Here is a 15,570-nt window from a genome sequence, read left to right on the forward strand (position 1 = left end):
GCCCGACCATCTGTATCCTGTGTGCACAGGTCTCATGTTAACTGGGTTTTAGATCTCCTGTGACTTTAATAACTGCAGGTCATTTGTGTTTCTGATCCCATTCAAATCTGCTATGTCTATAATATATAAAGTATTTTTATGTATTATAAATCTTCATAGTCCGTAATGAGAGCTCTGAGAGCATTTTGGGCCAAAGTTAAGAGGTTCATCTAGATGCTCATGTAACACAGAAGTCCACACACAGAATGAATGATCTCAAACCAATGAAGAGATCATGAAACAAGTCTGTCTGTGTTAATGTTTACTGTATCTTCCTTTCTGTGTATCACAGTGTTGAAACACTTAAGTGAACTCACTGATCAAATATTAACTTTCACACACTGCTGCTTTGTCCTCAGTGAGGATGTCAGCTAATCTGATATCACACCATATGTTCATATTATTCACAAAAGCTGTCAATCATTTAGAACTAACTACAACAACAACAGAATTGTTAGTTTAGAGAAACACCATCTACATGGAGATTATGCAGCTTGGACACATTGTCAGTGATGAACCCGGGGTCATCGGGTGTTTTTGGGTCTTTGGGTCATCCGACACCCTCATGTGGGCGACCCAACTGGGGATGATCAGTCTCCAGTTTGTGTCCAAGCAGCACACCACACCATGGATCCCCCCTCTTGATCCACAGCCACCAAGAAGCTTTCTCATGCTCCGGCATGACAGTGAGCCAGCATGACCAGTACCAGGAGCCTGAAACTGAAACAGCTAAATGGAATTCAGCCATCATCAGCTTTATTATTTACACTTACACTTTCCCACTGTCACATGTCAAAATGTCTTTTGTGTAAAACATCTATTTTGCCGATCCATCCTGGAAACACACTGCTGGTGTTGCTTCACGGTTGCAGTTTCCATGTGGATGTTGACATGAACAGTATTAGCAATAAACAACATTCTGTGTGAGCTGATAGATGTTTTGTTGTCTGCTCCCCTTCAGGAATCCCTCCAGCACAAACGCTCTCTGCTCCTCAGTCAAACTGATGACGCTCGTGAGCTGAAGGAGAACTTGGACCGGCGGCAGCGTGTGGTCCAGGCCATCCTGTCCGGCTACCTCACTGAACCACAGCTCCAGGACTACCGCCAATTTGTCAGCACCAAACCCTCCCTTTTGATTCGCCAACGCCATCTTGACGACCTCATACGGCAGGGGGAGGAACAGCTGACACGATTGGCTGAGAGCCTGCCGCAGGAGCTGGTGGAGGCTCAGGGTTTGTCAAGAGCGTGCCTGTTCTCGTCATCAAGCCCCGCCCCCTGCTCTTCTCCTTTCCCCCCACTGCATCCACCCACTGGGATTCCAGGCCCCGCCCACTCAGTCAGGTCCACCACTGTGACATCGCTGTGATGTCATAGATTAGATGCCATTATCACGAGTGGCAGTGAAGGGAGGGAGATCAAGAAGAGACAACTGACTCCCTAAAAACTCATCTGGAGCTCGAGTGATGCTCTAAATTGAAGGAACTTTACATGAAGGAAGAGCGAGCCTGAAACAGGCTCCGCTCACACTGAAACAACTATGCAGACTTCACACATGAAGAAGAAAAGCCTTTAATGTGCCTCATTCTATTAACACCCAACTGTACGTTACACTTCACCTCAACATCAGCAATCAGCACTGCGTGGGCTGAACTGACTGCTGCCAACATCTGGAATCACCCTCTGCTCTGAAAGGTGATTTTAAGGGCCGTCGAGTGTTTTCAGGTTGGAAGTTCATTAAATACTTCAAAGGACAATTCCAGTGTTACAGTTAATTTCCTGCAGCCTTCCAGCTCCCAGTAAAGACAAGAGCAGAGTCTGAAAGCTGCAAATGTAAAAATTGGCTATCTGTATTCAATTTCCTGGGTGATTTGAAACCCCTACATTTCCAAAATATTAAGAACCTCTTCAGTGGCAGCTCCGGCCCCGCATTCACTCGGCTGGAGGAGCCTGAGAGGTTTCAGAAAACTGACCATAATCCTGGTACAGACTGGTTACACAGCAGCCTGAATTAATAGTAAGATGACAGATAAATTAGCACTGACGGCACAACAATACAGATGGTGCTTTCAGGAACCTCCAGGAATTCTTTATTTCTAATGACAAGACAAGTGAGCAAGTCTTGGTTATCTCCCAAAGACAAAATACGATCACTTTTAAAAGAAAATATGATTTTGTCATCTTGAGATTTTCACAAGGCCTGCTCAGCTTTTCGCACATGTATAGTCAACCTACATGAATAAATGAACACCAAAATTAGAGTGATACTGTTTTTCTTTTTCTGTTATGAGAAGAATCCAAACTTTGAGATAATCAGAATCAGTGCACCTGAAGGGTGACTGCTTCAAGACAACTGTTCTGATCACTGTCATATGATACTGTAACACTACTACTGCCACTACTGTCTGTATGTCTGGAGCTTGTAGCACTTTTTAACAGTTTGACTACTGTTTGCAGCAGATTTTACACTGAATGATACACATTGTTCTACTTATGCCTCTTTAAAGGTGGATGTGATGAAACATTTTATGTCAAAAAACTGAAGAAAAGTCAGATTCCAAAGATTTTCAAGGGATGAAATGAGTGCAGACATCAACCTGGTTCAATTTGGTCCAATAAGCGATAATTTCTTTCTTCCCATTGTTCAAAGTTTCAGCATTTTACTACACAACTGCGACCATTAGCTTAACTTTAGAAGTTATCTTTGGATTTTTTTTTTTTAAATTAATCTGTCAGATGTTAAGTCCACAGAATGTCAAGAAGAACAACACATACCAAAAGGTCCATTTAAATTGCCTAATTAAACTGACTCCAACAAACTTCCTTCCCAGGAACAAGCTGTCTCACTATTTTTTCATCAGACTATGATCGTTGCAAACATTCATGAAGGACAGAAGACACATTTTATTTAATATATTTGAATATCTAAAGCAGTGTTTAGTTTTCTGAGGAAGTTCTGATCAAACCGTCTGTCAGCCGTCAGAGAATTAAAGGCTGCACATCGAAACACTGAGAGGAATTCAACATCACTTTCAGAAAACTGCACATTGCATGTGTTTCAGAAAAATAAGAAGGTAAAATTCTTAATGTAATCTCTGCCTGGAGCTTTTATTCAGTAACAGAACAGCATCAGCACTTGCTGTTGTTTCAGTTACTGATATCAGTTGAGGATGAAGAGGATGCACATGTGATCACTGCTCACCTTTATGAATTTATTTATGTTGAAATCAGAACTCCAGTCAAGAAAATACCAACATTACAGTCAAAAATACTAATGAATTAAAAAGAAATGTATGTAATGTCTTTTCTTTTACTCCATTAAGTCACAATAAAGAAATATCCTCATCAGTATCACAGTATTTTGTGAGAAGATGTTAAATGATTTACAGAAAACGTTCGCCCTCTTTCGGAACAGTTTCTCCATCTGCCAGTGAAGGCTCATCTGAGGACTCCATATGGCATAACAAGCATCACTCCCACAGAATCAATATTTATTGTGTAATTAACAGCGTTTGCATTGTGTGGAATCTAAAGTACAGAGGGTTTCCAATCACTGAAGTCCTGATCAGTGGATGTTTTTACCTGTTTTCACTCTGAACTGTTTTATTTTACGCCTACAGCACATGTTTCATTTGACTCTTAGTTTTTAGAGCACCTTTTAAATATTCTCACCTTGTCATATTCTCCAAACATTACAGCACACAGTCTGCCTTATGTCCTCATCAATAACCCACATTTTACTGTTGATTACTGTTTGTTTGTTTGTTTGTTTGTTTGTTTGTTTGTTTGTTTTTGTTATTTGCAGAGGCACAACAGAATATCTCAGACATTTTTTTTTTTTGGTTTATCATTGAATGAAATTCAATGTTTGTTTTATGAAAGAAGAGTGATTAAATAACAGCTCGTGTTTTTTTTGCAAAATAAATGTATTTTGTAAATGATTTCATGTCCTCTTTAAGTTGTCCCGCAGACACACACACACACACACGCACGCACGCACGCACACACACACCACACACACACGCACACATTTTAAATACTTCTCCTATGACACATTACATCGAATACAACAAGCAATTGTCAGTTCAGTCTCAAGATTATAGCATAGTCTGATTAAACTGGAGACTATTTTAACAGCTATCGTTTATGCAGCAAGAGATAAAGCAGATATGAGCAAAATTTTTAGAATAACAATGGATCAAATGACAGGGTGCAATGTGAAAGTGGTCTTTTCATAGTGATAAAACCACAGAATTGTTACTGCAGTTCCCTTCAGCTCTCCTGAGATTAAAGCGTCTTCTAGCTCTTTGTTTACGTAGCTGTCCAGCCCACGACTTAACTATTTTGGCTCACTCCTGCAGCTGTTTTCGGTGATAAAGCTCTAAAAACCTGATGTACAATACCTGCTAAGCACCAAATAGCAGACAGATGGAGTTATCAGCTAGCTGCTCAACATAGTGGAGCATTTATCAACTAAAAGGAAAGACATTTCCCTCAGGAGTGTGGAAAAGGGGGGTGGAAACCAAAAATAAATAAGAAACCAAAAAAATAAAAGTGACTCGACATAAAGAAGCCATAGGAGGCTCATTTTCAGGTCCGTGCCTTTTTTAGGTGTCGACTGGAATAGGTTTACATGTTTTTATGTATTTTTTCACATAACAACAAGCTAACGCTAGCTAAGCTAGCACTATAGCATAAAAACACATTCAAATGATGCTTAACTTTCACAGTTTTTTGGAAGTAGCCACAAAAGTAGCCATAATACTTGCTGGCTGTAAACAATTAATTTCCCCAGTGCGGATCAATAAAGTCTTATCTCACAGAAATTTGAAAATGACGTTCCAGTTTACCTCCACGTGAGAGACAGGGGACACTCTTTCAAGGACGGATCAAGGAGGATGTAACATGTTTTGGACAGGGAGGACAGATGGCTTGAAAGAGGAGTGAAGGAGGCCATTTATGTAAAAATAGAGAAACCGTCCCTCAACAGAGGAGGAGGTCTACAACACTACTTATCCCCTACCTACAATACAAATAAATAAATAAAACAAATAACGCATTCATAATATCTTCTCTTTAAATTCATTGGGGGCCACATGTTTGCTGACAGGTTCAACATATCAAATGAAATGATGTGTCAGTGTGTCAGTGTTGTGTTTCCAGCTTGTTTCCTCAGGCCATAAGGAGTCAAAAATAATAATAAAAAAAGGCTGTTGATTAATATCTCTATTCGGCAATACTTTTTATAATAACAATGGATTAAATGGCTCTGTGTAATGTGAGGAATGCTTTGCAAGAAAACCGTAGTAACATTATTAAAACTGTAATATGTTGTTCAACAAGCATGTACTATGTTGGACTCAATTTGATGCATTTCCAAAAGAACTAAGGACTATTTTCTCGAATGGCTGATTTGCTATTGATTTGGTTAACCATATCAATGACATTTAAGTTTCAACTTTAATAATTCCTGCTTCTTAAATGTCCCCACAGATTAGAAATCTCCCCAGACTGTTGGCTGTGAACTTTATTCATTTGTAAAATAGTTTATTCTGTTTTAGTTAAGGCCAGTTAAATACAACCCTGATTCCAAGAGAGCTGGGACACTGTAAAACAAAAAAAACACATCTAAAAAATACACAAAACAAAAATATTTTATTGAAAGTTCATCGATGATTCATATTCAATCATTGCACCATGATGATGTCTCCATCCGGCTTCTGTAACAGTCAAAGCGGAGCAGCAGCAATAACAATGTCTGTCTGTCCATCAGTCAGACACATCCGGGTTACCTGCTGGAATGCAGCAGGTGAGGCGGGACTTTCTTCCTGTTTGACAGAAGCGATTCCCCGACCTTTGAGCCCAGCAGGGCGAGGAAGAAAGCAAATTCAGCAGAGGGGAGACCAGGATGGCCACAGACCTCAGTCAGGACGCAGTGTTACATTTCATCCAGAGCAGCGGCGGCTCGGTGAAAAACTCGGACCTGCTTCTGCACTTCAGAAACTTTATTCGGGACCATGCAGACCGGGAAAGGAACCGGGAGCACTTCAAAAAGTTTGTCAACTCCGTGGCCACAGTCCAGCAGGTCGACGGCGTCTCTCACGTCGTTCTCAGGAAGAAATTCAGAAGACATAACCCCGGCGGCGGTGAAGGGTGCTCCTCCGGGCCGCTGCGGCCGCGGAAGAACACCGAGCTCTCCGCGGAGAACGCCAAGCTGAGCCCGGCTGAGAAGGCAGAGAAGCGTCGGTACAAGCCTCCGCTGAGGGAGGTGGCAACACCCGTCCCGCCGGGAGGAACCCCCGGGGAAACATTCCTACCAGCGGCTGGGATCGTGCTCAACAACAACATCAACAACAACGTGGAAACAAATCTGAACCTGAAACAGAAACGGCAGCAGGTAATCAGCTCACCTGAAGCTTCTGGTAGACCATCAGCTGCTCAGGTGATCAGTCAGATCTCAGAGAAAACAGAACTGAAGACCCCCAGTCTGTCACAGCTTCCTGCTCAACATCACAGGGTGGGCTTCGACCTCCCTCCAGGGATCCCACCAGTGGTGGCTGCAGTCAGACACCATGGACAAACCAGCCAGCAGGTCCCAGAACCCCTGAGAGGGAGGCAGGCCTGTCCGCAGCCTGGAGGAGCTCTTCATCAGGAGCCTCCTCTGCATCACGTTCAATCTCAGGTTGCCCCACGCCGCATCAGACACAGGCCTAGCTACAAATCTGCCGTCTCTTGTGATGAAGATGAGGAGGAGGAGGAGGAGGAGATGGTCCCGATGAGGCCAGGTTCAGCCGGAGGAACGCGACCCGTGAGTGCCCCTCTTGCAGACATGGAGAGGGCCATCTCTGCCTCCTCGCCATGCATCACCCACCCATCTGCACCCTCTGTAGCCTCCTCCTCCTCTTCATCAGGAAGGAAGCTTCCAAAGATTTTCATTGAGACCGTGAAAGAGCAAGTGCTGCCCCCTGGTAACCCAGGTAGGACCTGGGAGTCAGAGGTCAGGCAGAGAGGACAGTGGGCCGAGCCTGGCCTGGACCCTGGATCTGTACCAGGAGAGCTGACGTCCACCAGACGCAGCCTGCCTTTGGAGGCAGAGCGCTTCACGCCATCTCCAGACCGAGCTACAGAGGCAGCACCTCATCGGGACGTCCACATGGACTGCAGATACTCACAGACTGCAGGTGTCCAGCGGGAGCCCGGGCAGGGTCTGGATCAGAGCCAGAGGCTGCGGCTGTCATCTAGCCACAGTAGCATCTTCTCTCCGTCATCTGACGCCGGCCACTCCAGCAGTGACTGGCAGCCGTCAGACTCCCCCAGAGCACCGGGGGACAGCTACGAGGCTCTGCAGGCCAGAACAGGTACTGCAGTGATAATCATAATTCATTGTCAACAACTGTCATTAAAAGACCAAAACCAATAATGAAATGATCCTACTAATAAGTGTTGTGTGCATCCAAAGCCTGATATACCTTCTTCCTCTGTGCCATCGGACTTCATTGTTGCGCTGACGTGGTCTTTCAATACCATGAATGCACGCTCTGTACTTTATTTTAACTCAATTCCACATACACTGTCCTGCTGCCTTAAAAACGCATGAGAGCGGCAACTGTGGATTAATCCGCTGTTGAAAATAGTCCTAAACAAATTCCACTATTTCCTCCTGTTTGAGAAACATTTGAATAAAAACTACAGTGTCCTGCTGTTGAAGCCAACACCTCAAAACATGGTCTACATGCAAGCAATGATTCAAGAAGTTTAACTGAATAGAATACAGCCTAATTCACCAATTTGTATCGGATCAAAGAAATAACGAACGATATTATGAACCTGACCCTTTATTATAGGTCAAAACCATCATGAAAAAGTACTTATAAATGTAAACTCACAAACTTTGTTGTATCTCATAACATTCTATCCAAAAACAAGCATATGGCTTTAATTTCTGTTTTCAGCAAATGCTAAAATTTCTTTCCCTAGTTTTGGAAATACATAATTATTGTCTGGCATTTGCTTGATAATTGTGACAGCAATAAATTGTCTTTCTATCTTTTTTGGTTTACATACTTTAGCACTATCAGGAGACAGAATCTGACAGAGCTACGGCGTTTTTCCACCTGAAGAACAGTGAATGGAAACACTGAAAAACAAATCAAATATAGCTGTAGAGAGAGCAGAAAACAGACGTCCTTCTAATCCTTCTTTGTCAGGTAATGCTCGGGGTGGGTCGAAAATCCTGGAAGTACTCCAGCGGGCCAGAGGGACCAAGTTTGAGTCTACGACGCATCATGCCAACAGTAAAGTCACAGCGCCTTGGCATCACTCTACAGGCCGTCTCCTTGAAGACCAGGAGCCCGCAGCTCCGGTGTTGCAATGGAACCGCTCCACAGGTCAGTTTATCGGACTTCACCGAAGAACAAACTGAAGTTTTACGTGGTGAGGGAGCTGTTTGTCATCAGCTGTTAGTGGAACTGAAAGGTCACATGTCTGTTTGTCGTACTGAAACCAACGGACAGGAAGGCCCGCCCAGGTCATGCAGTGAAGCAGGTGTGCAGAGGAGTGGAAGTAGACAGGGTTTGAACTATGACTGTGTGTTGAGATGATGTGTTGTAGCACGCAGCCTGTTTAAAGGCCTTAACTTCACCCCACAGGTGATCTCTACAATGACCATGAGGATGCAGAATCAAGCGAGGGCTCCATCTCCACACCGCCACTGCGACCGCGCTCGGCGGTGGCCAGGCGGGTCAGCAGCCAGATGAGGAACAGGATGTGCCGCAGCCTGGGAGCCGACCTCGACCAGCTCCTCCAGGAGGAGGGGAGGGGTGGAGGAAGTGAGGCGGCCCGCCTGAACCGCCTCCACCTCATCTCCTCCTCACTCAGCCTTCGCTACAACCTGTCGTCCTCCTCGCTGTCGTCCTGTTCCACGCCACCTCGCTGCAACAGCCTTGCCGACCTGGACGAGGGGATGGAGAGGAAAGGAGCCAGGAGGAGCCTCCCCACTGCCTCCTCCTCCACTGCTCATCATGAAGGCTCCAGTAGGCAGGTGAGATTCACAGACAGTGTGGTTTCTCCTTAAATGTCCCATTCAAACCTGCTGGACTCTCTTGGCTTAGTTTGGCTGGTGAGGCAGACTAGCGTCAACACCTGAAGCACTTGAAAATGGTGACAAACTTTTCTGTCTTTTTATGTGTAAATTCTACAGGTATATCAAAGTTTCATTTAACATGATGCATTTATGTGCTTATTTTGGTATATATAGTAGAAAGTATAAAAAGGCTATCCTTAAAATACTGTCTTGGTGCCATTACCAAACCTTGGATATGTTCTTTTCATCAGTCACTGGTTCCTCTGGAGCCCAGGGAGCACGCCTGGCTGGTGAAGGGGGCCGCGGGTGCCTGGCCCGACATCTACTCCCTGTTCAGAGAGGACTCATCCCTGCTCAACAAACGAGACTTCATCTCCGGCTTCACCGTGCTGCACTGGATCGCCAAACATGGCGATCACAGAGTCCTCAACACGTTATGGTACGCAGCTCGCCGTTAGCTTTGTCAGGTTTAACTCCTGGAAAACAGGAAGGTCTGGATTATCTAGAATTTCATATTTTGATTGAGCAGAAAAAAAGACCTCAACAAACTCCTTTACAACATTAAAAAGTAGTCAAAGAATTTTTATTAAATTAGCTTGTGAAACTCAGTTATTCCTAATTATGTCAAAAGCAGATATAATTAAAGATACTTTACCGTGGCCAGGCACTGATCTGCTCCCTCTGGCTGTGGTTTCAGGTATGGAGTTCAAAAGGCTGGTTTGACCTTTGACATAAACGCCAGGTCAGCATGCGGCCACACGCCTCTCCACATCGCCGCCATCCATGGCCACAAGAACATAATGCGGTTGCTGGTTAAAAATTTCAACGCTGATGTGAGGCTGAGGGACACAGCTGGGAAGAAGCCTTGGCAGTACCTGAGCCGCACCGTGTCGTCAGATGTCTTCCAGCTGCTGGGAGCGCCACCGCAGACTGCTGAGAAGGGAGAGGGAGGAGTCGGGAGAGTAGACCTCAGCTCCAAACCGGAACCACGTCGCCGCCACCGTCGGCGACATCACTTCTCCTCAGCTTCCTCAGGAGAGAGGCCGCTGACCATTTCAGGCACGATGAGGGTCAAAAGGTCATCGTCGATCGCTGCGTTCCTCAAACACAAATCGCTGCATCGGTTTCACGGACACCAGTCTGATTCCTCCATTTAAAAAGCTCAGCTGATGGATGAGGTTGAATTTTCTTTGAAGAGGTCTGAAACCTGATTGGTTTACTCTCCACTCCACTGAACAACTGACTGCTGACCTGCTGGTCTCACCTGATGTGGGCCTAATGCCAGCACAGCGAGGATCAAAAAAGTGGCTAATGATATGTCACTCACTGACAGATAACTCCCACAGGTATGTACTGGTTCTTGACACTGACAGCCCCCTGCACTTTCACACCAGTAATCTGTCCATTGTTCCACACCATTGGAAGACAGGGGGAGACTCGTCCCTGCTCAACAGATGAGACCTCATCTCTGGCTTCACTGTGCTGCACTGGATTGCCAAACATTGTGACCACAGAGTCCTCAGCACTTCATGCTACACAGCCAGCTGTTAGCTTTGACAGGATTATACTCCTGGAGAACAGGAAGGTCTGGTTCACATAGCATTCTGAAAGTAGTATCAGTAGTCTAATAAGAGAATAATGCAGCATGGCGTGTGACGTGCTGCATTATTTGCGCGGTGAAATCCAAGTCTGGAGACTGGAGTCTGGAGACAGCTGGTCACGCTGCACTTAAATGCTTCTCATGTGTATGGGACTTAATGGACTGCCAAAGCACACAGAGTAGCAAACAAAGACTGCAGTTTGAATTGCTTTTGACTGTCGTGATCAGGGCAAATTGCGTCTCTCATTCGGATGTGTGTCACCAGTCTGATTGGGCTGGTGTGAAAGCTGTCAAATGAACTGCATGAATTGGGCAAATACATCATTGTTTTAATGATCAAGATAGGTGTGGGGGCTCCTAAAGTGGTAAATGACATGTCAGTGTTGAGCCACTGGCGTTAAGAAAAAAGACGTTTGACCTTTCAGTGGCCGGCGGTGTCGCTGGCATTGATGGTCAAATCAGGTGTTTCACACCAGACTTATTTACTGCAACATTCCAACACGTACTGTACATACAGATAAATACACATATGGCTTAAGGATATAGTTTTGTAATTATTTTTTTATATAATCCTACAAGCTCACTATGCTAACCATGCAATGCTAATATTTAGCTGTCGCTAGCTCCACTAACTTAGCCGTTGGCATAACATCAGCCTTCAGGTCTGTCTGTCTTCCAGTATAAGGACCCAGATAGTATTTACAATATATTTCAGACTTTGACATAGAAATTTGCTTTGCTGACCAGTATCAAACCTGTCTTGAGGATGACAGACCACCAGAGTTCAAGCTATCATAACAGCTTTTTATAGCACGTCTAATTTTACTAACCCTCCTCTGCTGGAGTACAGACTGCTCCACAAAAGAGGGATGCAGTCTGCAGTCACTCTGGAGTCCAGCAAGCTTCCAGCACCACCTGCTTCACAAAGACACACATGAATTTGGCTGTGCCACTTCCTGGTCTGACCGTGACACTTTTAAAGCCACCAGTTTGAAGTGGCACCTGACTGTGGAGAGTGGTGTCTGACAGTGGAACATGGCAGTAGATCAGCAGTTAACAGTTAACTCAAATATAGCACTTTGAATCAGTGGCAGTTAGCGCAGTCCAGATAACTGTAACCACAGGGAGCACTGGTCTCTGCACCTGAGCTCTCAGTTTCACTGGATATGAAAGACAAACAAAAGACCGCGTCACCAAAACTGGATTCGAGTCGTGTGATAGCTTGGAGCACAAGGTGATTTGCAGGCACTTGTGCAGAGCGGACTGGATTTCAGCAGGATTGTCTGATGTTATTGTTGTGAGAGGGGAGACAAGGTGGGCGTTCATGAGCCACATGAGCTCCAGTTTCAGTTTGAAGCTGAGTCACTCACAGGACAGTCAGCAGCAGGGGTGATACTGCTGCTTTTTAACACTGGTTGTGCACATCTGATCTTTGTTGACATGTCCACTCCTGATATTTTTTAGCACTACTTTTGTAAAACTTCACTCTTTGCTGTCACTGAATCAGACGTCTTTTTCTAAACTGCAGCTTTTTAAACAGGAAAAGACCAAACTCCCATGGTTCTCCTGCTGATTTCCATAGTAGCTTATTATTTGTCCACCAGGTTTGATTTTTCAGCAAAGCTTACTGATGCAACACCTTTCAGCAGACTGTCAAATCTCCAACCCTGGAGCTGCTTACCAGCACTGGATCACAACAGACAGATTTCACATTCAGCGAAACTACCACATGGTTACAACACAGCTCTGACAAAAGACAGGCCTGACATGTTGTTGGCTAATGATCATCTATCTGCAAGCTGTTTTTCATAGAAATAAATTGAAATCAATGGCTGTCTGGAAGGAAGGGAAACACGGACTGATGTAGGGTTTGGAAAAAAATAAACGGGGGAATCATACAGGGTTTGTAATTAATGGTGTAAAACACGTAAAAACACGAGTATTGTTCTCTAACACTCATCACCTGATGAACCTGGTGTGTTTTGATTTGTAAATTATTGCGGTTTAAAGTTTACTTTAACTTGATGTTCCATAATCAAGTCGACCACTGGTCTGTTTATACACAGAGTATTGAATATGTTTTACAGCTGGAGGAGGTGTGCATTTGTGTGTATTTGACATCTTTAAACACCGATGTGTTTTCATATGGACGAGGGTTCCACTCCACTCTACAGTTTCACCTTATATCTCTGAGGCCCCTTTTTTTTGGTTCTTGGTTACTGAGAAAGTATAAAGTCATGTGTTTCACTGCTGTTTTGCTCTCTGTTTTGATTATTTAACAAACAGTATTTTTTGCTGATGTAGTCACCTCCATAGGTGTCCAGCTCTATTGTCTGATAGTATTGAGTGAGTAAGTCCTGCACTTCTCTCTAGGATCGTTCCATGTGAGTGATACCAGTCATGAAAAGCCCTGAAGCTCAAAAGTGATGCATGAGTTTTTCAGATGAAATGAAACTGTTTGTCAATAAATTGGTTAGTTGATCAACAGAAAATTATTCATTGTCTGAGTAACTCTTCAAGCAAAAATGCCAAATATTCTCTGCTTCCAGCTTCTCCACTGAGAGGATGTGCTCTACAGATTAATCAATACTGAAAATGATAATTGCAGCCTTAGTTACAGCAGGGAAGACATGGATGAGGTGTGGCTGAAGGATCATGGAGTTAAGCCTCTACAACAAAGTGCAGTTGTCTTGATTCATGTTGCATATTCCAAAAATAAAATGGTGTTTATTCATCCACAGGCTGACACACAGAAACCTGGGGGCTGGGTAAGGCTGCCTTCTCCACTGTGTGCACAGTAATGCTGAACAAACACATGCGAACTCCACCTCTGTGGCATCATATTGTCTCATTAGATCATTTAACAGTTGTGTTCAGTCGTTCCACCCAGCTGTTATATCACTGTGTTGTTAACTGTGGTTTTGGAACTGGTAACAACATGTTCAATCTGTGTGGAGGAGCACTGCAGGCTGGAGGACATGTTTGCTCATGACTCTGTGTGTGTGTGTGTGTGTGTGTGTGTGTGTGTGTGTGTGTGTGTGTGTGTGTGTGTGTATGTGTGTATGTGTGTGTGTGTGTGTGTGTGTGTGTTTGCGTTTGCGTTTGCACAACCTTGTAATTCAGTAGTTTTAGACTTTGAGATTGAGATTTTGTCTTGCCATGACTTCCTCAAAGAGTTGTTTGAGGATTTTTAGGGTAGTGTGTAGGTGTGTGTGTGTGTGTGTGTGTGTGTGTGTGTGTGTGTGTGAGAGAGAGAGAGAGAGAGAGAGAGAGAGAAAGAGAGAGAGAGAGAGAGAGAGAGAGAGTATAGAGTTTTTGTTTGAACAAGTTCAGCAGGGGCCAGTGTGCATATTCTGAAGCAGCCGGTTAGACCGGCGGTGTGTATAGAGTTACATAATACTCTCTTTCTCATCTCATCTAAAAAGCTTTAATGGAATGAAATGTTAGGTAATTTTAGCTTTGACAATGTTGTATTGTGAATACTATATTTTCAAAAGAAATAATCACAAGACAAGCATAGTAAGTATGGCCACAACAAGGAAGGGAAACCATGCCAATATTGGAAATAAGGAACTGGCATTTATTGAAGAAACTGATCGATAAATGCAGTGAGGTGTTGAAGTTAGTGTTAGTGCAGTGCAGTGCAGTGCAGTGGCTGACTGAGGCACAGAACAACACAAGATGTCCCAGGCTTGGTGCATGTTGGGAGATCAGCACACTGGTGTCTGAGCAGGTGGATTCAAACAGCTTCCAGGAACATGATGGCTCCTCAGCTACACCCAGCCAAGGACCTGCAATACACACACACACACATACACACACACACACACACCACAGGACCAAGGCAATCCCTCTCCATCCTCAGCTACTACATAATGAAAGATGTTTTAAGAGAGAATGTGAACAAAGCAGCAAACAAATGATAAATGACAGGAGGCACGACTGGCATGAGGCTCATTGTGCAACATGTTTGAGTCTGTTTGCTGAGTTAAACTGTTTATATATATATATATATATATATATATATATATGTATGTATGAAAAATAAAAATAGTGAGAGTAAGAGGAAGTTGAAGAGAACTTTTTAAATGGGGTAAAAATCCTTAAAAACATGAAATTTTCCAGATTGTATGAAAGATCCAAATTCTAAAAGGTACTGTGATCATGTGCTCAATGAGCTGAACATTTTCAGCTTTGAATGCAGCTTCTACATTGAACAGTGTTGAAGCAGTTAGGGGACAAAAATGAGGAAGAATAAGAGAAACTGAGAGGAACATAGTTTGAGGAACTGAAGGGACTTAATTGAATGAAGTGAATGCATTGGACAGGCTGACTCTTAGAGTTGTTGCCTGAGTGTTGTACTGAATGTTAGAGATTTCTAAATTGATGGAAAAAGTTATTTATTAAAACGTTGTGAGGTCTAGATTAATGAGGATACTGCTTCTGAAAGGAAGTGCTGATGTTGACTTTTTAAATGCAAATTTCAGCGCTGTGAGCTCCACACTACATTCCATTAACCTCTACAGGGGCAGAAATCTGAGACGCCTATCTCTGAAAATACAAACAAAACAATGTGCTTGGCTTGATACCACTAGAGGGTGCTATCTGTCCATCCAAAACTACTGTCTTGTAATTTGCAAGGACTGATCCTTTCAACCCAAGCTTGAACATCTGACATTGTAATGTTATAGACTTGGCAAGTTGTGCTAGCTAACATGTTAGCAAACATTTTCCCATCAGCATCTGTGTCCTGATGATGAACGGAAGTCCAACACTCACTCTTGTTTTAGCTCTGGTGGAATCTTCATTGTGTAAATTGTTGGTATGTAGCGTTACGCCCCCAACATACATC

At 43.8% G+C, this 15,570-nt stretch overlaps 2 protein-coding genes across 4 annotated transcripts in view; both read left to right on the top strand.

The window, feature by feature from the left end:
• Window positions 1-3,929, top strand: part of shroom3 (shroom family member 3) — a 63,892-nt gene extending 59,963 nt beyond the window's left edge. For all 3 annotated transcript variants that reach the window (XM_076758590.1, XM_076758591.1, XM_076758592.1), the window contains one exon: window positions 1,001-3,929. In XM_076758590.1, the coding sequence (XP_076614705.1) occupies window positions 1,001-1,405 (405 nt within the window). In that variant the 3' untranslated portion in view covers window positions 1,406-3,929. The remainder of the gene's footprint in view (window positions 1-1,000) is intronic.
• A 2,015-nt stretch (window positions 3,930-5,944) lies between these two features.
• Window positions 5,945-10,635, top strand: sowahb (sosondowah ankyrin repeat domain family member B). The gene is made up of 5 exons (XM_076758599.1): window positions 5,945-7,394; window positions 8,244-8,423; window positions 8,685-9,076; window positions 9,370-9,557; window positions 9,816-10,635. Exons 1-5 carry the CDS (start codon window positions 5,945-5,947, stop codon window positions 10,273-10,275), a joined length of 2,670 nt encoding a protein of 889 aa, XP_076614714.1. The 3' UTR covers window positions 10,276-10,635.
• The last annotated feature ends 4,935 nt before the right edge of the window (window positions 10,636-15,570 follow it).

This window comes from Chaetodon auriga, chromosome 19, assembly GCF_051107435.1.
Source record: "Chaetodon auriga isolate fChaAug3 chromosome 19, fChaAug3.hap1, whole genome shotgun sequence".
NCBI lineage: Eukaryota > Metazoa > Chordata > Actinopteri > Chaetodontiformes > Chaetodontidae > Chaetodon > Chaetodon auriga.